General features: G+C 42.1%; 1 protein-coding gene and 1 long non-coding RNA gene across 4 annotated transcripts; one reads left to right on the forward strand and one right to left on the reverse strand.

The window, feature by feature from the left end:
* Window positions 1-2593: 2593 nt before the first annotated feature.
* On the reverse strand, window positions 2594-7399 carry LOC135181207 (uncharacterized). Its single transcript, XR_010304774.1, has 3 exons — window positions 7372-7399; window positions 4843-4970; window positions 2594-3065 (listed from the first exon to the last, which is right to left on the reverse strand). It is a non-coding gene; the product is annotated as an uncharacterized LOC135181207 (long non-coding RNA).
* A 2903-nt stretch (window positions 7400-10302) lies between these two features.
* MED30 (mediator complex subunit 30) lies at window positions 10303-25700 on the forward strand. Of its 3 annotated transcripts, none has more exons than XM_064154182.1 (5): window positions 10303-10426; window positions 11131-11336; window positions 12463-12621; window positions 15559-15669; window positions 16769-16900. In XM_064154182.1, the coding sequence occupies exons 2-5, from the start codon at window positions 11163-11165 to the stop codon at window positions 16883-16885; spliced, it is 561 nt and encodes a 186-aa protein (XP_064010252.1). In that variant the 5' UTR covers window positions 10303-10426; window positions 11131-11162; the 3' UTR covers window positions 16886-16900. The 3 variants fall into 3 exon arrangements, with proteins under 3 accessions (XP_064010252.1, XP_064010254.1, XP_064010253.1); XM_064154184.1 differs by lacking the exon at window positions 16769-16900 and adding an exon at window positions 25474-25700 and having other exon boundaries at window positions 10319-10426; XM_064154183.1 differs by lacking the exon at window positions 10303-10426 and adding an exon at window positions 10519-10735.
* Window positions 25701-26014: the final 314 nt, after the last annotated feature.

Here is a 26014-nt window from a genome sequence, read left to right on the forward strand (position 1 = left end):
TAAGATTAAAATGAAAGATGGGATGGCAGTGTTGCATCTCTAGTGAGAAGATGCAGGAGAAGTGTGGCAAGCAGACTGAGGAAGGTGATTCTCCCCCTCTACGCTGCTCTGCTGAGATCCCACCTGGAGCACTGCATCCACTTCTGGAGCCCCCATTACAAGAGGGATGTGGAGATGCTGGAGTGTGTCCAGAGAAGGGCCATGAGAATGATCAGAGGGCTGGAGAACCTCCTCTATGATAACAGACTGAAAGAGTTGGGGCTGTTCAGTTTGGACAAGAGAAGGCTCCCAGGTGACCTTCTTGTGGCCTTCCAGGATCTGAAGAGGGCCTACAAAAAAGCTGGGGAGGGACTTTTTAGGCTATCAGGGAGTGCCAGAACTAGGGGGAATGGAGCGATGCTGAAGGAGGGGAGATTCAGACTGGCTGTGAGGAGGAAGTTGTTCAGCATGAGATGGTGAGAGCCTGGAATGGGTTGTCCAGAGAGGTGGTTGAGGCCCCAGGCCTGTAGGTGTTTAAGGCCAGTCTGGATGAGGCTGTGGGCAGCCTGATTTAGGGTAGGGTGTCCCTGGCCATGGCAGGGGGGTTGGAACTAGATGATCCTCGTGGTCCCTTCCAACCCTGACTGATTCTATGATTCTAAGATGTGCCCAGGCTGACAGAACAAAAAGGGAAATTTGTAAGATGCATATTTACTGGTCAAAGGGAAGGACCTTCCTATAGTGCGTGGAACACTACATGAAATTGAGCACTCATTTAATCCCAGCTGTATAAGTAGAAACAAGATACAAATTTTACCTGGGAGCATTCTTTGTAGACCCTGACTTTTGTTCTGCAAAGGCTGACAAAGACTTTCCTGAATTATGAAAAGCAAAAAACCAAACTTAATTTTCTGTATAATTTATATATGCCTTTTTTATACTCAGCAATTTGACACCTGCACATGAGAAATAAGACATGTGGTCCTGAAGATCATAGAATCAACCAGGTTGGAAGAGACCTCCAAGATCATCCACGCCAAACTAGCATCCAGCCCTATCCAGTCAACTAGACCATGGCACTAAGTGCCTCATCCAGGCTTTTCTTGAACACCTCCAGGGACGGTGACTCCACCACCTCCCTGGGCAGCCCATTCCAATGCCAATCACTCTCCCTGTGAAGAACTTCCTCCTAACATCCAGCCTAAACTTCTCCTAGCACAACTTGAGACTGTGTCCCCTTGTTCTATTGCTGGTTCCTTAGGGTTGAGACAGCTCCTCTCTGGTTCCTGTTAAAGCATCACCAAGAGCAAGTCTGTGGCAGCCCCTTTCAAAGGAACATCACTGCCTTTCTCATCCATAACAACCTGATAGAGCAGCAAATTCTGACACTTGAGCTCTGTGTGACTGAGATTCTTTTTTTTCCTTTTGGTGCCACTATTTTTGGTAAAAGCATAGCTACTAGCTGTGGTTTACCCACAGAAGACTGAAGTATGCTGCTCCCATTCAAATCAGGAATTCTCTGAATTCTCCAGGCATTACCATGTTTGGAGACCCTCATGCTGCCAGACTGCATCTGACAGTAAGCTCACTCTGCTAACAAGCCTCTTTGAGTTGCAACCTCAGAACACACTTAGAGCTCAGATCACTAATTATTCCAGGAAAAGCCTTGTTCCAGATACTGGCAAACTTGTCAAACTGAAACAGCACTAGACTTCTCACTCACTTCACACAGCTCATGAAGACAGCTCCAGCTCCCAGCACATTCCATGATAAAAAATCCTCTACAAAAAAACCCCACCAAACAACCAACAGCCACCAAATTCCATTACCCTCTTAAAAATTACATGGATTACAAGATTATAAAGCTGTTTTTTTCTTATAGCTCTCTTTTCTACTCTGCCCTGGTGAGGCTGCATTTGGAGTACTGTGTCCAGTTCTGGGGCCCCCAGTTCAAGAGGGACATAGAACTGCTTGAGGGAGTCCAGGGAAGAACCACAAAGATGTTAAGGAAATGGATATCTCTCTTATGAGGAGAGCCTGAGGGAGCTGGGGCTCTATAGCTTGGAGAAGAGAAGCCTGAGAGGTAACTTCATAAATGTTTATAAATGTGTAAAGAGTGAGTGCCAGGAGGCTGGAGCCAGGCTCTGCTGGGTGATGTCCAATGACAGGACAAGAAGCAATGGGTGGACGTTGAGGCATAGGAGGTTCCATGGAAACGTAAGGAGGAATTTTTTCCCTATGAGGATGACAGAACACTGGAACAGGCTACCCAGGAGAGTTGTGGAGTGTCTCTCTCTGGAGATATTCAAAACCTGCCTGGACACATTCCTGTGTGATCTGGACTAGGTGATCCTGCTCTGGCAGGGAGGTTGGACTGGATGAGCTTTTGAGGTCCCTTCCAGCCCCTGACATTCTGTGATTCTTCCATTCCCTTTTTCATTTCAAAGATACTGGTCATTAGAACAAGTGAAAATGCAGTTATCATGAATGGATTCACCTGTTAAACTGTACTGCAAAAAGAGTAGACTACCCTAGTCAGTTGGGACTCTATCACCAACAGTATGAGAGTTAACATGAGGCAGCAATCATTTCCAGGAGGCAGCATTTGTGTTCCTTTTATTTTTCAAAGTTTAAAGTGGTCAGATAGTAGGCATAGAAGTTGTTCCATGCCTACTGACCTTGCACCCAGAGAACAGCCAGATGAATGTCTGATTTATTAGTACAGTTGTAGGCACACAGACTCTATTGAACATTTGTTTCACACAGCATACCCTTACAAATTACCAAACACTTTCCAACACTGAAACAAAATTAGGATACACAATGGTTAAGAAAAATAATCTCAAAATCTAACATGCAATTAGTAGAGATCAGGCCAAGATTCCAGCAGAGCAAGGGAGGGGATTCTCCCTCTTTACTATCCTCTCCTCAGTCCCCACCTGGAGCACTCTGTACAGTTCTGGAACCCCCAACACAAGAAGGACATTGAACTGTTGGAGTGAGTCTAGAGGAAGGCTACAAAGATGATCAGAAGGCTGGAGCAGCTCTGCTATGAGGACAGGCTACAAGAGTTGGGGCTCTTCATCCTGGAGAAGAGAAAGCTTTGAGACCTTGTAGTAGCCTTCCATTATCTGAAGGGGGCCTACAAGAGGGCTGGGGAGGGACTATTTAGAAGGTCTTGTAATGACAGGATGAGGAGGAATGGGTTTAAACTGGCAGAGGGGAGACTTAAACTAGATGTTAGGAAGAAGTTTTTTACAGTGAGGGTGGTGAGACATTGGCACAGGTTGCCCAGGGAGGTTACGGATGTTCCCTCTCTGGAGGTGTTCAAGTCCAGGTTGGACGAGGCCTTGAGTGACTATGGGAAGTGTCCCTGTCTGTGGTGGGGGATTGGGACTGGATGATCTCTGAAGTCCCTTCCAACCTAAACCATTTGTGATGGTTTGGGCTCTTACCCGCCCTCCCACACTTTGTATTTGCCCCAGCTAACTCAGACAGACCCTGGGAATATAGATGAAGCAATTTATTTACAGCTAGCAGAATTTACAAGCAGCTATTTACAATATATACAGTTATATACAATTATATACAGAAATATACAAAGGATAAACAATACAAAAGCACAACTCCCCTCCCAGAAACCTGAGTCCCCAGGAGGGGCTTTCAAACCACCCCAAAATCTCCCCCGGCCCTCTCAACCTTACCCCAGTTCTCAGGAAGAAGAGAGGTGCAGCCAAGAAGTTAGGGAGCAACGTTAGTGGGAGCAAGGTTAATGAGATGTGACTAGGGCTGAAGGCAAAGGCAGAAGGGGAAAAAAAATGGAGAAAGTTTTACTTCTTCTTCCCAGAGTTCTCAGCATGACTGTGAGAGAAGGAGACACAATTGTTTTTCATTCCACTGCCCGTTATCTAGTTCTTTTACCAAAACATTCTAGCTTGCTTCAAACTAGCACACCATTCTATAATACTATGATTCTAAGACTTTAAGTTTTGCCATCACCCAAGCCTAAGCCTGCAGTAGCTGGGAATGTGGTCAGTGAAATGGCCAGATGTTGGACATGGGCTCCAGGTTATGAGGAATACAGTGCTTTAGAAGTATATTGTGATATACATCTAAAGGTTACATAGGAACACGATAGAAAGCTCTGGGGAAACAGAAGACATTCTCCATTCTGTAATGTATTGCTTCTAATATTGCACAAAGGGAATGTGGCCAGAAGTTTTGCATAAATAATGTCAATGCATCAGTCCATGAACCCCACAATAATGCATCAGCCTAGAGGGATGATTTGTGTTCAAACATCTGCCTCCAGCTATGCTTTTCTCCTATCTATTATTCCATTCCCTAGTTCCCATAATCTTATATCACTGGGAAGACACAAGTGGCATTTGACTTACATCAAGAGATGATAGCTTTTGTGGACAGGATCTACACCATATATCTTCCATGCCCTCATAACTTTTCCTGCACTAACAACTACACTGCTGATGACTCTTATGGTGAATTAGGACATTCCAATCTCCTTATCCAGAAACTATTAGGTCTCTTTTAATCTATCTTCGTTGCTGCAAAACACAGAGTCTCTCAATTGTAAACCATGCAGGATAAGGAGTGTTTTCCTCTGCATTCAAACAACAGAATGAGGTTATACTCTTGCCTGGAGACTTCTGCTGCCACCATAATGTATCTGACAATAATACTAAATAATGTATGTCTATTTTTGTTTAAATCAGTCTAAAGCTACCAATAAGAAAACAGGACAAGCAAAATGCACCTTGAGATGAATAGATTATGTCAGTGACTGTCCAAATGAAAGAGTGAAGGAGACAGAATGAGTCACTGAAATGTAGGGGAGCTACTGACCAAAATGCACAAAGCTTCTCATTTGTAGAAGCAGAAAGGCTTGTTTCACCACCTTACTAACACCCATTTTACATGCCAGCCATGTTTCCACGCAGCATCTGATTCGCATGCAGGAACAGTTGTGCAACCTGTAAATAAGAAATGAGAGCAGAGAATCTAAATCAATTGACACTGAATAAATCGCAACTAATTTTCCTCGTAAGAATGAAGTTAAGGTGAAAGAAAACATCTCTTGACACAGATAAAAGAAACAACAATGAGGCTTACAGTACTTCAAGAATACAGACGCTCCTCGTGGTCAGCTGCGGGTGGCCAATGTTCCCCATATGATGGGAGGGGGTAGGGGGCATGGTCTTGTGAAGCCAATGTTTTTGCCTGCTACTGGGGACTTACAGTTGGAGATAGAAATAAAACATTCACAGAGGCAGATGAAGATAGAAACCCCAGGCTGCTGCACCTTTCAGAGGCTAGGACAAAAATGCTACATACTACAGAGTGCAGCACGGGTCCCCTCATATGATGAGGGCATATTTTGGGAAAGAATCATAGAATCAAGCAGGTTGGAAGAGACCTCCAAGATCATCCAGTCCAAACTAGCACCCAGCCCTAGACAATCAACTAAAACATGACAATAAGTACCTCATCCAAGCTTTTCTTCAACACCTCCAGGGATGGTGACTCCACCACCTTCCTGCACAGCCCATTCCAATGCCAATCACTCTCTCTGCCAACAACTTCCTCCTAACATCCAGCCTATATTTTCCCCAGCACAACTTGAGACTGTGTCCCCTTGTTCCGTTGCTGGTTGCCTGGCAGAAGAGACCAACCCCCAGCTGGCCACAGCCTCCCTTCAGATAGTTGTAGACAGCAATGAGGTCACCCCTGAGCCTCCTCTTCTCCAGGCTAAACAACCCCAGCTCCCTCAGCCTCTCCTCATAGGGCTTGTGTTCCAGGCCTCTCTCTCTCTCCTACTATGGAGTGAGTCACAGGAACATCATCTGTCAACACCTTAATGAGAACTGTTTCTCTAACGGTGGATTAACAGTGGGAAACTGCATACCAGCAACGACCCCTGAAGGGAAAACCCACCCTTGCACTCCTGCTTGCAATGCTAATAGCACATAAGCAGTCACACCACAGGGCAGACTAGCTTCTCTCCAGTATTAACTACTGTGCTGTCCACCACAAAGTCATTTGTCACCACCATGCTTACAGCATTGGTGTAACAGCTGCAAAAATATAATTAGTCCTTCCATCTCTGTCCCACTGGGTACCAATTGCTGCTTCGGTGGTCTCACTGGATATGTTTCTGTCCTCTGCTGGCCAGAGGTCAAGTTTTCCAGAAGCTAGTTGCCTCTATAAATTAGAGTGCACATATTTTACATCTCATTGCAATGCTGTCTTTTGCCAGCATCCGCTTCTTTGCAAATGTTCCATTTCCAAGTCATTTTTGTGCAAGCCCCAGGAGAAGCCATCAGATAAGCATGCTGAAAATTCATCCACAGGCATCATTAATGCACATCTGGCTGGTGAAGACATACAGTTTATATAAACTGAGATTTGGGATGCCTCCTCTTCCAAACAGCTAGTCCCACAAGACAGCATTTGCTTAGGAAAAATAGGACCTGGGAAAATATCCGGATGTCCACAACCAGACATAAAGAGACTGCCCACAGTTCGTTTGAGTCAAGATGAAAAGTTGGTCCTGTTGTACCCACTATTTCTCCTTGAATCCACACATAAACACTGACTGGGACAGGACTGAGAACAAAATCCTTTCCTTGTTAACACATTTCTCCTAGGCCCATCTCTTAGAGCAGCATCAAAGCACTGCTGCAAGGGAACAGCATGAGGACACTTAGTATGGGGCACACTCTTCCTTACTGAAGGAAAAGAGAGGATGATCCAAGAATCGTATCAGTTCTGTTTATTTTTAAACAGAATTATTCATATTGCCTTGCAAGCATATTGACTGGTTTACAGAGAGGTGTAAAGCCTCACTTCTGAGGGTTTTTGCTGTCCTGAGAAAGCAAAGCCACAACATCTTTGGAGAGGTTCAGGGTATGAGAAAGAAACTCTTCAAATATCATAAGCCATTATTATTGAGAATATGGTAATTACCAAAGACTCAGTCCCAACTTCAAATTTGAGTTACAGTTGATTGGACTAGAATAAAGCATGTAGACATACATCCTTTGTTATCTTTTTTGGTAGCTCCTCCACAACTCAACGACAAAGGCTGCAATATCCTAAGAGAGTGGTTGAACTGAAGCCACAGAAATTGAAATGGATGTGAAAGATGAACTCCAATTGGACATCTGCCAGAAGAAAAATATTTGGCCCAAATTGAAGTCAGAGATCAGCTGCTTAACTCAGTCTAAGGAAGCATACCCAGCACCCGTGAGCAATGTCAGAGCAATGTCAGAGCAATCATGAGGCCTAGCCCTACCTAGCCGGGGGGCCCACCAGGCCCCCCGGCCTTTGAATCCCCTCCACCATTCACCCAGTGATGCACCACAGAGCACTCACCAGTGACGATCCGAGGAGGATCCTTCTGCCCAAATGGGCAAGCTTGGGGCTTGCTTTTCCTGGGGCCACTTATAAAGGGGAGTGGGTGGGTGGAGGGGCTAAGTGGTGACACCTGGGGTGGGAGGAGACTGCAATAGAATCCAGATTGAAAAGGGGAGTGGGTAGGGAGGGCAAAGTGGTGACACCTGGGGTGGGAGGAGACTGCAATAGAATCCAGATTGAAAAGGGGAGTGGGTAGGGAGGGCAAAGTGGTGACACCTGGGGTGGGAGGAGACTGCAATAGAATCCAGATTGAAAAGGGGAGTGGGCAGGGAGGGCAAAGTGGTGACACCTGGGGAGGGAGGAGACTCCAACAGAACCCAGGTGTTATGAGTTTGGGGGAAAAAAAGGGAAAATGCATTGTGCAGGAGAGAAGGAGGTGGATATGGGGGAGAAGGGAGGGAAATGGAGAGGAAAAGGATGGACATGAGAACAGGAAGATGGAATGGTCTATTTGCAGTCATCTTGAATGTTAAATTGCACAGCAAGAGGTCTGTGAGTCCTGTTTTCCTTGTATTTCTTTTCCTTTGCCTTTCTCACATTTGTCAGCTTAGGTTATTTTTTTTACAGAGTGGATAAAGAGAAATATTTTTGCTTGGTGTTTTTGGAGATCAAGCTGGAGTATGTAACAAAATTATATACAAACCATTACTGAATAGAAGTCAGCAGTAAGATTCTGTAACATTTCATCACGAACAACAGTTCACAAGTTATGCAGATGTCTACCAAGAAGCCAGAAACATGCTCTGATTTCAGCTTGGAGAAGAGAAGACTCCACAGAGACCTAACAGTAACCTTCCAGTACCTAAAGGTGGCCAAAAAGAAGGCTGAAGAGGGACTGTTTTCAAAGGCCTGAAGTGGCAGGATGAAGGGCAGTGGTTTTAAACTGGAGAAGAGATTTAGGTTGGATGTTAGGAGAAAGATCTTTACCGTGGAGGTAGTGGAGCACTGGAACAGGTTGCCCAGAGAGATAGTTGAGGCCCCATCGTTGGAGATAGCCAAGGTCAGGCTCATTAGGGCTCTGGGCAAACTGAATCAGTGCAGGATGTCCTTGCTGTCTGCAGGGGAGTTGGACTAAATGATCTTTGGAGGTCCTTTCCAACTCAAATGATTCTATGAACAGATTGCTTTTAAAAAGCAAATACACACACACTCTCTATATATATACATACATATATATGTATAAATCTTTTCCACATTCAAGCAAGAAAATATTACTTATCTGAAATAAGGAGATTCCTTTGTCTAGGAGTGAAAAATCAGATTTAGGTGGTTCCATATACTGGCAAGGAAGATTCCAGCAGCATTCTTCACCACCCTTTGCATGCAGACTTGGCTCTGTATTTCAACTACCTTCTGTATGAGGCAGTCATATACTTCAGGATATGACAGTGTATGGAGTCTGTGTCTGGCAACCCTGAAGAGTAGGTGGTCTGAATTGCTCATTACTCTCATGCCATCAGATTTGGGAAAGACAGTTAAGCAGTGCCAACAGAGCTCCTGGGCATGCAACCAGAAGAGGAAAACATCATCCTTTGTGCTCAATTCTTGAACAGTTGTGTTGTCTAGCCAGACACACTGGGATGTTCTTTTGCTGTCTGAAAATATCCCCTTCTTACATTTAAAGCTTTTTTCCCTCCGTTTATTTAAGAAACCACTTTTGTATCTTTCATGCCAAGATCTTTGTTAAACTTTGTTACAGACCTGGGGATGTGTGGTTGGAATGCTGTGGCTCTGACAGGGACATGGGGGTTCTGATTGACAACAGATTAAATTCGAGTCAGCAGTGTCCTCAGGTGGCCAAGAAAGCCAATGGCATCCTGGTTTATATTAGAAACGCTGTGCCCAGCAGGAACAGGAAGGTGGTCATCTCCTGTGCTCAGCACTGGTGAGGCCATACCTCGAGTACTGTGTTCAGTTCTGGGCCCCTCGCTACAGGAAGGTCATCGAGGTTCTGGAGCACATTCAGAGAAGTCAGCCAGGCTGGTGAGGGCACTGCAGTACATGGCCTACAAGGAGCATCTGAGGAAGCTGGGGTTTTTCAAGTTGGAGGAGGCTGAGGGGAGACATCATCAGCCTCTACGACTACCTGAAGGGATGCTGCAGTGAGGAAGGGGCCAGACTCATCTCCTTGGTGGCAAGCCACAGGACTAGAGGAAATGGTTTCAAGCTGCACATTTCAAACCACTGGGATGGTTTGCCCAGGGCAGTGGTGGAGTCGTCTCAGCAGCATGTGGAACTGGCACTTAGGGTCACGGTTTAGCGTTGATCCTTCAGGGCTGGGTTAAGGGCTGGACTTGGGATCTTTGAGGTCTTTTCCAATCGGATGTTTTCTGTGATTCTGCTGTTATTTACACTGTACCTCAGTCAAAGCAGCATGCCAGAAAGATTTTAGCCAGGCTGCAAAAAGCCTTGGTTTAGAGGGTAGGATGGAGCTCCCTTTAATCTGTTTCTGAGATGAAAAAAGGTTTGTTCTGCCCCTTCATGTTGACTGCCTTCCTCCTCCTCTACAAAAAGGCTCTGTGTCACCCACCAGACCTCTAGAGCACTGCAAACGCAATACGTTGCACACAAAAATAAGTCACAGCATCAATGTAGCATAACTACTTTAAGATTGTGCTTCCTAAGAAACCTTAAGTCGCAGGTCTTTATGGATCTCAGAGGGCTTTTTCCAGCCCAGACAATGAAACCTTTCTCCGAGACAGGCACACGAGCAAGCTCCTGAACAAGGCCTTCCGTGCAGAGCCCGGACGCGGCCGACCGCGCCACGTCGCTATGCCCGCAGGGGCTGCAGGCCGAGGCGGGGCCGGCACGGCGGACAGCTCCACCGGAGACCGGATCGGCTCGGCTCAGCTCTCAACGCAGCACTCACTGCCCCCCCTGCAGCACCCCAACCCGCCCCGTACCCGCCCCGGCGGCTGCCCTGACGTCACTTCCACCGCGGGTCGCGGTGCCGCGGGGTGCCCCCGAGTGCTTCCTCCTGCGCGTTTCCACGGCAACGCGGCGCCTGGCCCCCGTGAGTACCGGCCGCGCTCGGCCCGGGGCGGGGGGCGGATTTGGAGGGGCCGTGGCACTCCCCGCGGAGGAGCTCGCTGCTCGCCGTGCTGTGGCGCTGTGGCCTAGGGGCGGGGGAAGCGGAGCATACCTTGTGTTCTGTCCCCGTAACCTCCCGCGATTCCTCGGGCGGCGGCCTGGCTGTGGAGGCATCGTTGGGCCTGCTCGTCCGGGGCCGCCTGCAGCCCCGCGGGTGCCCGGGAGAGCGCGAGGAGTGCCTGCTCGGTGCCGGGTCACTGCCCGTGCCCAAGCCAGCGCTGCTGCGGGATGGGTACGCGGTTCCTCGGGCCGTGCCGTGCAGCGGAGGGAGGGATGGACGGTCGGGCAGGTGCCGGTCTGGGAGCCCAATGAAAGGGCTGCGGTTTTACCTGTTGGAGCTGAGCAAAAGACTCTTTCGTGTCCCTTTGAGACAGCTATGGGTAGGTGGTCCCCTAGGGGCTGTGAAGGGAGCCTTCCCGCTTCCACTGCCCAGCAAAGCTGTAATGGCTAAAGAAGAGGTATCCAAAACTAGAAGCTACTACATTGTGACATCTTTTATCAGTTGAACAGTTTTGTCATGAATAGGACCACATGCTAGTGTAAGGAACAATGCAGCCGGTGTATAGAAGTTTGTTGTGCAAGTCTTAAACAGGTACTTAGCCATTCTGTCTTAACGTCTTTGTGCAGCTGGACCGAGCGGGACAGGTTAGCACCAAGAGATGTCAACTCCCCCTCTCTCAGGGGCAGGCATGCCGCCTGGTGCTTTCTCAGGGACACAGGCTCAAGCAGCTCGGGAGGTAAACACAGCTTCTCTCTGCCGAATTGGCCAAGAAACTGTGCAGGACATTGTATTTCGAACCATGGAAATCTTCCAGTTACTGAGGAACATGCAGGTGAGAATTAACTTACTATGTTTTTTACCACCGACCATCGGTATATGAGACTGATTAGAGAATTGAATGCTACTCTTAATACATTTGCTTACTCTGCACATTGAGTGATGATAGAGAACATTCAGGAATGATTAATTATTATCTCCTCCACGATGAATATACTCTAATAAGACTTAATGTCTATGTTTTCCTCTATGAAGCCCTTTTATATGCCAGTTATGTTTCTGGTTTTGTTAACATTGAGGGGTAGTTTTAGAGAAATTTTCATTGATCTTTTTCTGTAATATTTTCCACCTAGTATTTTTTTGGCATTTCTCTTTGTTATTGAAGTGGACATAATCCTTATTTGTGACTACTTAAAACATACAAACTTCTGTTGTGCTTTTCTATTAAGAGCAGAAAATAAATTATCACCCTCATTCCCTCTATATGGTCACAATTCTGTCAGTTTCCTTCTGTGGTTGGCTTACATATAGGTATATGTACTTGCTAACTGGAAATTCACTTTGTGTCTCTGAATTGTGAGCTGGGATTAAACAATATGATACTGAGTAATACTCTAATAACAATAGTGTCATGCTTAAGCATTTTGAAGATATTCACTGAAAAGAGTTACAGAGGGATGGACAATTATCAAAGTGTAGGAATCATAGAATCAACCAGATTGGAAGATACTTTCAAGATCATCCAGTCCAACCTATCACCCAGCCCTAGACAATCAACTAGGCCATGGCACTAAGTGCCTCATCCAGGCTTTTCCTTAACACCTCCAGGGACGGCGACTTCACCACCTCCCTGGGCAGCCCATTCCAATGGCAAATCACTGTCTGTGTGAAGAAATTCCTAACATCCAGCCTAAACCTCCCCTGGCACAAGTTGAGACTGTGTCCCCTTGTTCTGTTGGATATGTGAAGCTGTTCAACAGCAGTGATTTGGTACATCAAATGAGCAGAGCAGATAAAATACAGAATTTTACTGATAATAATTTCAGTGATTTCTGTGGGTATACTGTGATTGTCATATTTTAAAATGTACAAAGCCCCCTCTGATTAATCTTAGTTTATTTATTTCACATGACAGAAAATTTAACCTATTTTTAATATTTTGGTGTTTTGCTTCTCTTAAGTTACCAAATGGTGTTACTTACCATACTGGAACGTACCAAGACAGACTGGGAAAGCTACAAGAACATCTCCGTCAGCTATCAATACTCTTCAGAAAACTGAGATTAGTCTATGACAAATGCAATGAAAACTGTGCTGGCCTCGATCCTGTTCCCATAGAAGTAAGTATTTTTATTCACACAGAAATTATAGATCAAGATAACCATTCTCCCTGGAGTTGTAGTAGAAGACTCAGGCAAGTTTTCAATGAGACTGGAATTATTCAGTGCACATTTGGACCTGGTTGGAAGATTGTGAAACTTTCGCATTAACATCAACAGTTCTTACCAGCTGGAAGTGATCCAGTTTTGAAATCAAACATAATTTAAAATTTTAGACTTTTACCTCAAGAATTCTTGGTTCATTCACCAAGGGGAAAAGAGTCAGGGTAAGTTGTTTGTTTTTTTTTTTTAAAGAAGCTACTACAGCAGAAAAAAGGTTGCTCTAAGCTCTGACCTGCCAGACTGGCTGCCTAAGTAATAAGAATTACTCTCTTGCTCTGGCCATCAGTCTGTGCCTCTGTGCTTCCATCACTCAGCTGCTTCTAACCTGCTGAGCAAGTATGAACTAAATTGAATGTGCAGTGGTGATGGAAAAGTGAACAGCATAAGAGTTCCAGGCAGGATGATTGACCAGATGTTTTCCTAATAAAAATGCTATTCCTAGTGAAGTCAAAACTTCATTTTTTTTCCCTCTCATAAGTTCAGTTGTTTCTGATTCCTAGTAATATTATTAAAGCCTTGTGTTATAAGTTATTGCTGCTCTATAATAGCCAGAACTGTGAAGTTCTTTAATTACTGACCTCTGGATTCTGAAGTAACTCTATTAATGGACTTGTGATTGGTCACTGAGTTTTAATCTTTTAATCGCTATGTTTTACATTTGAGTTCATTCTAGACTGCTGATATACTTCTGTCAGCAGTCACTGCCATGTGTTTCAGGGGAAGATACTTGGAAACTTCACAGCAAGCAAGGGAGTAAGATCACTTTCCCATTAAAAAAAAAAACCCACACAACTTTTTTTCTTGGCTTGTTGACTTCTGTGCAATAGCTGAGTACTTGTGCCCCATTAAAAGCTTTTGATGGGTCTTGTTTTCTCGTAGGTGGAACTGGTCTGTTTAGGGTTTGTTTTTTCTAATTTTCACAGTTTTACCTTGTTAAGCAGGATGAAAAAGTATCACCACAGAGAAAATAAGTAGTCTCTTTGAGTTTTTTTAATGCTAGGGGTCACTGACACTTTATGTACAGCAGAGTTTTTTTATTGATAGCCAGAACTTTATTTTATCTATGTAGTCATCTCTGAAATAAATAAATGCTTGCCTCGTTTTATTAGGAAGGGTGAATGATAGTGGCACACAATTCCTCTTGGATCAGTTTTCTTCAGTTGCTATTTCAAATTTTCAATGATAGCCTCAATCATATTCTTTACTGACTGACATTCATACCATATCTTTAATAAATATCAATTAAAAAATACATATATTTTTAGACAGTTGAAAGAAGTCTCTGCCTACCAATATTCTTTATTCTGTTATTACTGATGTAGGTTTTTGAGGGTTTTTTTTTGTTAGTATGTGTTAACAGTATAACAGCTTATAACTTTCTTACAGCTTTTTTATAAACAGCTAATAACTAACTGTTAACCAACATACCAGGGCACGAGGTAATTGTGAAGTCTGCCTACACAGTTCTCTAATTGATTTTCTGTTTCATTTGTATGCTAGGTGTAGTTCTTTGATATTCTTTGTGTTTTTTTTTCTTTCTACTAGCTTTTCTGAAAAATGGGAGGTTTTCTACTTCCCATCAGAGAGGAGGATTTTTTCCATGTGTATTGAGCAGCCACACCACTTCCTTATGGTACACAAATGTATTGGGTTGTGAAACTTTGCTAGGTTTTCATAGCAGAGTTTAGTGTGATAGTTTTTGTCCACTTTGATAAGCTCAATAAGAATAGCCTACAAAAAATTTTGTATGGAAGGAAGTCAAATTTTCAGTGGACTAAATCAAAGTAATTTTTCTATCAGAATGATGAAGGATGCTGCTGAATGCTTCATAATATGACACCCTAACTTAAGTAACTATTTCATATGCATGTGATGAGCATCTTTTCCTGAGACTTAAACTAATGTCTCATTTGCATCAATTACTACTCTTCCATTTGTCTGTAATGTCTATGTGAATGAGGATGTATTTTTTCTATCAACTTCAGCATTTCTCAGTTCAAGCCAGGAAAAACCAACAACAGACTCTGTGGGTGTATGCTGTGTATAAAATGTTACAGCTTATAATTATTTTTTAATAAAAAGTTAGTAGCTTGGGAGTGTTCTGAGACAGAGAGAATGTATTTGTTTTGTATTTAGTGTATTTACTATTTTAGGAAAGGGAATGTACATTAATATTCATTTAGAAATTCTTTATGAAAGATTTTTTGGCTTTGTAGAAGCAAAATGCACAAGGTCCCTGAGGAGATCACAGCAAGAAATTGTTGTGGAAAAACTGTTAGGTAACTGTGTGCCTGCTCTTAAAAGCAGCCAAACAGAAGCCCACTAAAATAGCAAGCCATTATTAGGATATTGGCCAAGTAGCTGTGTAAAACTAGTTATAATTATGTTCGGTATGTCACTATAATACTTTTTCATGATGACAATCTCAAGTTTGTGATATTTCCTAGTATGGAATAGTAACTTTTTAAATTGTAATCTGGAGAGTTCAACAGTCATAGAATGGTTTAGGTTGGAAGGGACATCAAAGATCATCTAGATCCTAGAATGCAAGGATTACCTGTCATAAAAATCTTAGAATGAAAGGACAGGGTTCTGCACGTGCTGGTGGAATTGCTTATGTCTAAGCCTGGTAATATGTGGGATTGTGTCTTTTTAAAGCACATCATTTTTACGGAGAACTGACCTTTGACTTTAAGGTAATGAAGTAAGCTTGCCTTCACTTCCTTTTGAGAAGCTTGAATGTTTGGAGAAGACCTTATCTGTCTCCTGGTTTTGGTTTCCTTTTTGATTTTTTGATTTTTTTTCTCCTAAAGCTAACGTGTCTTATCTTCACAGCAACTTATTCCATACGTTGAAGAGGATGGCTCCAAGCACGACGATCGTAGCGCTGCAAGTCAGCTTCGTTTTGCTAGTGAAGAGAGAAGGGAAATTATGGAAGTAAACAAGGTAACAGAGTTGAAGTTAATTTGCATAAAACTTTAAAATGTTGCTTTGTCATTACAAAGCTTACATTTCTGGATTCCTGTTTTAAATGTCTGGTGACTACCACAAAACTTAGTTATGTGCCAGAAGTATTTACTACTATTTCAGACTGAGTGGCAGTATGCAGTTGAATACAATTACTAAAGATGGATTCAAAACTGAAAATAAGTATGCTGTGGTAATTGCTAAACACAATATTGAGACCAAAAATACATAGTTTGACCAGACCACGAGTTTGATCGTTGTTCTTCAACCTGTACAGTGCAGATAGGATTGATTAAATATTTCTATATCTGTAATATCTGCAAACAGGAGTGAAAAGGAGGTGTAATCTACAGATATAACTGAACAAAGGAAGCAAATGAATAAAATCTTTTTTATGGAGGGAACAGTTGGTAGAATTTAAACTTAGCTATGTAAAAATCTTTAAGGTATTTTAACAGTCAGAGATGTACTGAAATTTTCATAACCCATTTCTTTGGATAAATGTGTGCATATTGTACAGAAGACAATTAAGACTGAATCTAGAGAAACGCAGTTGTCAGCTTTCCTGTTGTTTTCTTCAGAGTGCTGATGCAGCAGGGTTTTATATATTCTATTGTATGTAATGTTTACTGTGAATTTGTGCACATCTATTTGCAATCTTTAAGTGTTGGTAAGCTTAACTGTGCCTATTTGCTGTGTTTTTAATAGTTCTATGGCATGGTTTTGCCCTTTTTGTTGTACTTGTGTGCTAATATGTTTGCAAACCTCCTTGTTGTGATTTTGTGCAAAGGTTTTTATGAGTTCTGAACCTTAGAACGGTTGATGGTATTCCAGGACAATGGGTAGCACATTAGTAATTATGAATGTATTAAAACCTTCACTTAAATGTAGTCTGAAATCCTTACAGTTAAATACCTATGCCTAATTTTCAGACTTTCCACACTGAATCTTCACAAGATAATTGAAGTTTCTCTAGTATCTTGTGGACAAAAACTTGATATCTGCTGCAAAAGAAAGTGCAACTTCTTGCTTTTGAAAGGGCACTGATTTCTTTTATTTTGTGTGTGTCTCCCTGCAGCTATACAAGTACCACCACTTTGAAGTTCAAATCCTAATACATTATAGAAAGGAAATACTTTGGGTTTTATTACTAGAAATAAAGAAAATGTTACTTTTTGCCAAGAAAAATAACTAGGATCTGGTTAATTGGTCTCATTTCTGACACTGGCTTCTGGACTCAAATAACCCTCTCTGGTTCTTGGCTGGCAGCTTTTCCGTTATCTGTAGTCAACCTCCAACTCAGTTGTGCTTTGTTTATTGTAGCAAAATTTTGGTACTACAAAACGTTGATGGAAATGTTGTGACAGGGAAATAGGCATGGCAGATGAAGAAGTTTTTTTATTCGTGGACCACACTATTTTCTTCCTTCATTCAGTTGTCCTCTCACCTAGTCCTGTTTGCTGTGACAGGCAGTATTTTTTCAGTCTTAACCTGTTACTGATACCCACCAAAAAAAGCATTATTACAATAATTCATTACTTTGACAATATGAAGACATTTTAATTCTTAGACCTTTCATGAGTCTCTTAATTTTGTTTTTCTTGCTGTGTTACCCCAGCCAGTCTGATCTCCTTAGTGACTCTAGATGTATGTGAACGATGCTGACTGCCATGCAGTGTGCAGCACAGTCAAAACTAAGTAGCTCATATAAACCTTGAGGATCATATATTCTCAAGCAAAAACATGCCCTCTTCCAAGAAGCACTGACTTAAAACATAGCAGCTCTGCTTTGCTTTTGTGGATATCTGGGAAAGGATCATCCTCAGTGGGGAAGAAGAGGAGCATCACCTATGCTCACTGTCTCAATCATGGGTCAAGAGAACTTGTTGATGTAGCACAGTTCCACAGAAGCTTTTGGTATCACTTCATTGCATAGTGACACCTTCTAGTCTTATTTATTTATGCTCCTATAATGGGCTTACTTTTTGAGTCAGAAGGTTTAATGAGCTCACCTTGAATAAGAGTACTTGCCCATTAATTTAAAATACAGATGAGTTTACAGAAAAAAATAATTCCTGTCCTAGCAATTCAATGATGCTTAGCAGCTGTAGATTTAAGCAAAACCTATGAATCTTAACAAGGGGCTTTTTTGCCAAGGCTAAGAAGAATGCACCATCAGTATAAACCAAGCAAAAAACCTTATTTATCAAACACTGAATACCTTTCCCTTTTGTACTAAAGAACTCTCCTACAAATAGGTTAATTTCTTCCTTTTACCTGCATTTGCTTCCTGAAGTTTTAAGTTGTTGGGGTAGTTGACTCTTCTCTGGGATAAATAATTTACTGTTCCAGAATCAGTTTAGCATTTATACTGATCTCCTAATACAAGTCCTGATCCAGTTTTCACTAAATATAGTTACTGTTTGCTACAACTACCAAAATTTCCTCATTTGTCTTTATATTTTATGGGGAGGGCCTTTTATATTCACTGTACAGGGGTTTTAACCTTGAGTAGCATCATCTGTAATGTTTTCATGATGTCAGGCAACTTCACGGTGACTTGGGTCTGTGGTCTTGCAGTGCATTTGACAGGACATAACAACAGAAGATATAAAATCACAGACTGAGAACACTTTATGTTGCTGCTTTGTCAGCTGTTTTGTTCACTTGGTTTTAGAAATAGAGCAAGTACAGCTTTTGTTTTTTAAATGCTGTAGGTCTGATTTCAAATAAAGCACTTAGGAAAACCATCAAATAATTAGTAGTCTCAATACATTTGGGCGAAAATTAAATGGTGTGAAATAACATTAGGACATTCCAGGTGACCCTTTAGAAAACAATCATGTTTGATATCCTTAATTAATCTCTGCTAACTGCTTAACGGTGATCTTGCTAAGAGGGGAAATGACAAATCTACATGACAGGCTTTTAAGTTAAGCGGTTACAAGTTCAGCTCTGGGGCTTTTTTTGATAACAAAACTGTTAAGCGCTGCAGCTGATGTGGTTTAGGGAAGTAGTCCTTAAAATGACAGCAATTTGCAATTAGTCTTTCTCTTTGGAGAATTTAGTCTGAAAACTACTCTTGACAGTGCCCAAAACCTGCATCCCTTTTAAACTATCTTTCATACTACTTGCTTCCTATACTAAAAGTATACATATACTATACTATATGGTTACAAAGTTGAGAACAGTTAGGAAACATCATACAATCTTTTGCACATCATACAACCTTTAATAGATTATCATATTTGATTCTTCTCCCCTCCTCTCTCTTCTTTTCTAAAAGAATCCTTGAGATATTCTGCTTTTGTTGCAGGCTAGGCACTGTTTAGATTAAATTGTGATAAATAAAGTTATAAGGATCCTGGTTTATGTATTGTGTAGGTTGCATGAGAGTATTGAATAAGCAGGGAGTTTGGGAATGAGAAGGAAGAATCCTTCTTTTAATGTGAGTACTAAGTAATGGAAGCCTGCTCTCAAGAACTGTTTTTTCATCCTAGGTTTTTTATCCTAGTCTCTGCCACAAGAGGCAATTGCTCAGTCTTTCCCTTACAGTTCATCATAGTTGTCCTCCAAATACATGGGAAGCTCTTAAAATACAAAGTTTAGTGATGATTATAGATCTTAGAAGTCTCTGGACAAAACGGGCACTCCGATTTTATCCGTATTGTCCCTGTGACTGAGGATCATGCAGCACTGTGATTTTCACTCTAATAATGGGAATGCAGCTCTGAGGGGTGTGATGGAGGAGCACCTTGGGGGATGGATAATTCCATTACAAGCTACATAGCTCAGAGGATACTCAATAAATTTAAGACCTCAGGCTTCATCACTGAATAATAAATAATTGCTATTAAGCAAGCATCCATCAGTTTTAATGAACACACTTATTCCTCTTCTGATCAACAGAGGAGTGGGTGCACACTGTCTAGTTCAGTATGTGAGAAGTATTGAGCATGCAGTGGAGCACAGGCTGTCACTGCTTCTTTCAGAGATAAAGGCTTAGGCATGCAGAAGGAACAGTTTTCAGCCATCAGGTGAGGAGAGAGGAAGTTTATCCATCTGTCTGTTTGTCTGTCTATCATATGCAGTTATGATAGAACACTTGTGCCTGTGAACAACATCAGGAAAAGCTGCAGTTATTGAACAATGAATGTGTTAGTGTTCATTTGCACAGCAGTTAGTGTATTCATAAAATGGTTTAGGTTGGAAGTGATCTCAAAAATCAACTGGTGCCAGCCCCCCACCAAAGGCAGGGACATATCCCACTAGAACAGGTCACTCAAGGCCTCATCCAGCGTGACCTTGAACATCTCCAGGGAGGGAACATCCACACCCTCCTGGGCAACCTGTGCCAGTGTCTCACCAACCTCACTGTGAAGAGCCCTTTCATAACATCTACTTTGAATCTCCCCTCCACGTGTTTAAACCCATTACTCCTCATCCTGTCATTACAAGACCTTGTCAATAGTCCCTTCCCAGCCTTCCTGCAGGCCCCCTTCAGATACTGGAAAGCTACTATAAGGTCTCCTCAAAGCCTTCTCTTCTCCAGTTTGTAGAGCCCCAACTCTTGTATCCTGTCTTCACAGCAGAGCTGCTGCAACCCTCTGAGCATCTTTGTGGCTTCCTCTGGACTCACTCCAACAGTTTGATGTCCTTCTTGTGTTGGGGGCTCCAGAACTGCACACAGTACTCCAGGTGGGGTCTGAAGAGAGCAAAGTGGGAGAATCCCCTCCCTTGCCCTGCTGGCCACACTTCTCTTGATGCAACCCAGCACAGGGTTGCTGTCTGGGATGCACTCACACTGCAGGCTCATGTTGAGCTTTTCATCAACCCAGACCCCCAGGTCCTTTTCCTCAGGGCTGCTCTCAGCCATTTGCCATCTAGCATGGATTTGTGCTTGGGATTGCACTGACCCAGGTGCAGGACCTTATACTTGGCCTTGTTGAATGTCATGAGGTTGGCCTGGGCCCATGTCTCCAGCCTGTCCAGGTCCTTCCAGGTGGATGCCTTCCCTCTAGCAAGTTGACTGCCACACAGCTTGGTGTCATCTGCAAACTTGCTGGGGGTGCACTGATTCCTCTGTCCATATCACTGACAAAGATATTAAACAGCACTGGTGCCAGCACTGACCCCTGAGGGACACTACTTGTCACTGGTCTCCAGGTGGACATTGTGCCATTGACCACCACTCTCTGCATGTGACCATCCAGCCAACTCCTCATCCAGCTGTGTTAGTGCTGAATACAGTATCACACAGTATCACAGTATTATCAGGGTTGGAAGAGACCTCACTTTATCCATTTGAGAAAATACTGTAAATAGATGGATATGTGAATTTGTTATGATGGAAAGTGGATCTTGGCATGCAGTGAGTAGCCACAAGTTAGGATGGCACCTGTCAGCTGAAAAGAGTTTGAGCAAAGTGTTGAGGCATTTTTTTTTCCTGCTGTGTGTAAATCTGTTGACTATAAAATTGGAGGAAAAAAAAAGAGTGAAAGATTTTTCCACCTACTTACTTTAGGGATTTAATTATGAAAGCCTCATTAAAAAAAAAAACAAACAACAACAAAAAAAAAAAAAAAACCCAACAGGATAAATTACCACAGCTTTACTTTTTCTCACTTATCACAAACATTATGTTTCTCTAGAAATGTCTTGGGTTTGACGTAGAGGCCATTATCACCTTTGTAGGGTTTTCAGCAATCACTTCCTACAAGCAGTTTAACAGTCAGAAGGAGTAACATGCTTATGAAAAAGATGATGTAAGTTCTCTCTGTAGGAGCTGTAGTCAACAAAGTAAACATAATTGTCTTAATTTTCTGAGATTTTTATAAGTAAAGGTACTACTATTATTATTGATTAATGTTTTATTATGCCTAGATATACTCTGGTCTGTAGTGTTGCAGGTGTTGAACAGAGCAGGCAAAAACTAGAGTTGCCATAGCATTGGGCAACAAAGCTGGTGAGAGGCCTGGAACACAAACCCTATGAGGAGAGGCTGAGGGAGCTGGGGGTGTGCAGCCTGCAGAAGAGGAGGCTCAGGAGTGACCTCGTTGCTGTCTACAACTACTGGAAGGGAGGCTATAGCCAGCTGGGAGTTGATCTCTTCTGCCAGGCAACCAGCAACAGAACAAGGGGGCAGAGTCTCAAGTTGTGCCAGGGGAGGAGGTATAGGCTGAACATTAGGAGAAGGTTCTTCCCAGAGAGTGATTGGCATTGGAATGGGTTGCCCAGGGAGGTGGTGGATTTGCCATCCACGGAGGTGTTCATGAAATGCCTGGATGAGGCACTTAGTGCTACAGTCTAGTTGGTTGTCTAGGGCTGGGTGCTAGGTTGGACTGGATTATCTTGGAGGTCTCTTCCAACCTGGTAGATTCTATGATTCTGTGATTCAGAGGAATGGCTTTTATAGAAAGTTTTCAAGATGGAAACAGCTTCTAGTTTTTAAGCAAAAGAAGTGTCTATACAACATAAGCAACTTGGGATTATCTTGAAGGCATCAGATGGAATCCAATCTTACTTGTCCACAGTTTTTGTACCATTATATTTACACTTGCCTGAAGAAGGGACCTTTGACAAATGGATTGAGTACAGAATAATGATTCATAGTGATGTTTAGGTTTTAAAATGCTAAAGTTAGCTGAGGTTAAGATGAAGCGAGAGATAGGCACAATGTGCAAAGGAAAATCATGATACATCTGATAGAAAGTTGTGGATTGGTCTAAGCAGCACTGATTTCAAATGAAGTGAGCCAGGAATGAACTGAAGTCATTTTTTTTTTCCACTCAAAATTGAAATTTCTGTGTCCTACTGAAACCAAATCTGTGAAATGTGTCAGGTTCTTTATGGCACATTCCTTGAAAGACAGCTGTTTTCTAAATGTATGTTATGGTTCTGCCACTTTTCTTTCTCATTTATGTGGATTTTGTCTCTCTCTCTATGTGTTTTTATAAATGTCCTGAGCCTGACCTAATCCTGCCTGTTTGTTGGAAGGCACAGTCCTTGTCAACACTGTCATGCTGGCTGTAGTACTTGCAATGTCAGTCAAAATGGATAGTTACTCGCATTGAAAGTTAATATCACCAAAGAAGACCCTTTTAGATTGTTTTCCAGTCAGATCACTTTTCTGACAGAGAAGGACTAACAGAAACATGTCTGACAGATACCAGATACATTTAGATCTCTCAAACTCATCGACTGCCTCACATAAGAGAATTTTCCTGTGCCTTCTTAAAACAGATAAAGTCAGAAACTGTAGTCTATATGTAGGATGAAGTACCTTTTCTTGCTACATACAACTGTTGATCCGGAGAAGCAGTCCAGAGTTCAACTTAAGTCATTTCAGTAGAAGGAGGAAAGAGTGGGAGAGAGCTTGCAAGCAATCTGTTCAAACTAAAATTTGTCATGGTTGCAGAAGCTGCTTACTGAACTTGCCTATTTTCCAAGGAGGCCATTTCACTTACCTTTCTAAGGTTAGAGCCTAGCTCTAACTGGCTCAGCAAAGTCTTAAGCAGAGGCCAGCTTTGCCAATGGTGCAGAATGTGTTAATTCTGTAGTACTTTGTGGTGTGGACCACTGTCAAAGATTGGTAACAAAGATCACTATGTGCATTTCAGTTAGGAGACCATGCTCTCTGAAATAGATTTTCTCCTCTCTCTTTATTCTTTTTTCAGCCTAAAGATTGTGCTTCATCTGAGATGCTTTTTATATCGCTAGAGAAAGCAGAATAGAGGAGCTAGGGAAATCTCTTCGCTGAAGACAAGGACCTAAAATTATCTTCAGATAAACAATTTTACACTTCTTGTCTTTAAGATACTTAAAAAATACATTAAATCCAATTTGAAGGGTCTCATCTCTAGAATCAAGTGAAGGTCAAGCAATTTACAGTTTCTTAACACTTGAAGAAGAAATGAAAACAAATTACTCATCTGGGCATTAACTTGCATAAAGTTCATGTGAGCATGCCTACATAACACTATTTAGCTCTACAGTTAGACATGGATGGAGAGAGAACACAATCTGAATTTTGGATCTTAATGGTTCTTTTTATCTGTGGCTTTAATAACCATCACTGACTGTTCAGCCTTCATTTCTATTGATGAAGGCTTTGAAAAACAGTGAAATGGCATGCACTCGGTATCAGTGAGTGCCAGCTTGCATTAAACTGCTGGGTTTGATGTAACATTTATTGATTTCCCTAAGATTGAGTGTTGAGGATGGCAGACACAAACACGGTTTAAAATGTCACAGCTATGAACTATAGCATCAAGATCTTACATTATGAGCTTTTTGTAGGGCGGCACTTGCAGTTCTGTCATTTGAATGCTGTGGTAACTACTCTTTCTCTTTAGGAGTTGGATCTCTGATTTATGTTGTGAAGTTTTGGCTTAGCACATGGAAAAGAAAGAAGGATTAGATAGACGCACATAGTTATCTTTGAAATGCATTTTAGTCTGTCAAGTGCTTGAGTAGAAATTCCAAGTTGGTGCACATGAACTGTCCTTCATCTGTTTTCACCTCTTCCTCAGGGATCTGGAGCTCTATGTTCAGGAATAATTCCCTTAATCTACTGTGTCCCCCAAAAGTAATCATAATGCTTCAGACCATTTTTTATAGGTCTGAAGTGAACAGGCTTCCTTTTTCCCTCTGGACTTCTTTCCCAGCTGACCATCTGGGTAACTTGAAAATATTGGTGTGCTGTCCACATCAAAATTCAAGAGACTGATTGTCAGGATATTGCTTCTTTTGTTGCTTTCTTTTATCATTGTTCCAGTCACTTGGTTCTATTACTGATCTGAGTCACTCTTTTAATGTATTGCCATTTGTGCATTGTAGATAACAAAGTTATGTCAAACCCAAAATGATTTGAATAGTTTGTCCTCTTTTGATGGTAACAAGTCTTTTCTGTGCTTTCACTTTACTTGGAACTCTGGACTTCCCTAATGAATAAGTAGTTTGATCTCTAATGTGTGAAGGCTGACACCTTATCAAATTGGACTGGGATGAAGGACATAGGTTGCTGCTAACAATACACAGTGACTTAGTTCTTGACAGCTTTGATTTGGGCAGGAAAATGAATAAATCAGATAATAGATGTGTATTCTTATTAAACATGAAAGGTGAGGGAGATGTGCAGTGTCTCAATGCACTGATCTTGCTTCTGTGAAGACATGAATTATTTAAAGTTATGTATTTATTGTTGCACAATGTAGGAGCATTTGAAGAAATGGAAGAACAGCAAAGCCACTTTTATTTGGATGCATAACCTGAACATGCCTGGGAATCTGTTTCAAAACAGGACTCGTGGGCACATCAGGATTGACCTACATAGGCATAAGGGTGGGAAAGGCTTGATAGGCTTATCCTGTACCTTGTGCTTTGTTCAAACACCTACTGTTAATCCTTTATTCTTCTGTGCACCCAACTTGTACAACATAGTCACACATCCCCGAATTCTTTCTTCCTTCTTAATGTGCTACCTTCTGCACTTTGGTAAAAGAGGTCCAGTCCCCACAAGCATCCAGTTTTTGAAGGGCTCAAGTGTTTTGATAAGAGCACTGCTGTGAAAAGAACCAGCGTTGCCCCTCTAGCAGTGGTCCTTAACCCTCAATCCTTTCTTGTGTTTTTAGTGCTTTAAAAAGGATGTATTATCCTACCGATACTGCTCACAGACAGCTGAGAAAAGCATCCATGCAGCATTGAATAACGTTGTAACTCTTGCCGAGTTGGAGTGTGCTGTTTGAACTGTTCACAAAAATGCCTCTTGAACTCTTCCCACAGAAACTGAAGCAGAAGAACCAGCAGCTGAAGCAGATCATGGACCAGTTACGGAATCTTATTTGGGACATCAATGCCATGTTGGCAATGCGGAACTGAACTGTATCAGTGGAAAGGATCTATTTGGGTATACTCAACTTCTAAGAAGAACATGCTGCCCCATAACCATATTGCAGCAATGATTGAGAAGTCTCTAAAATTAAAATGCTGGGGTTTTGTACTAACTTAAATGATGTCAGTTGTGTTTTTTATTACAGATTCATTCTACAGGTTCTACTTGAAATGATTCACTTTGGCTGAGTATAACACAGCCTAGGTATTGCAGGGATAATTTGGAGTGCTATGCAAATATGGGGTTTTTTTGTATATTGTTTCTGCATATTAAATACAATTAACAATGTTTTAACTACAAGTGTTTGCCTGTCATTCTGCAGTGCAAACCACGTTTACAGGCAAGAAAAGCTGCAATACAGAAGAGTCACTCTAGTGAGCTACAGGACTGAAATAAATGATCAGGTGTTACAATGCCTTACATTTTCCTATT

Source organism: Pogoniulus pusillus, chromosome 14 (genome assembly GCF_015220805.1).
Source record: "Pogoniulus pusillus isolate bPogPus1 chromosome 14, bPogPus1.pri, whole genome shotgun sequence".
NCBI lineage: Eukaryota > Metazoa > Chordata > Aves > Piciformes > Lybiidae > Pogoniulus > Pogoniulus pusillus.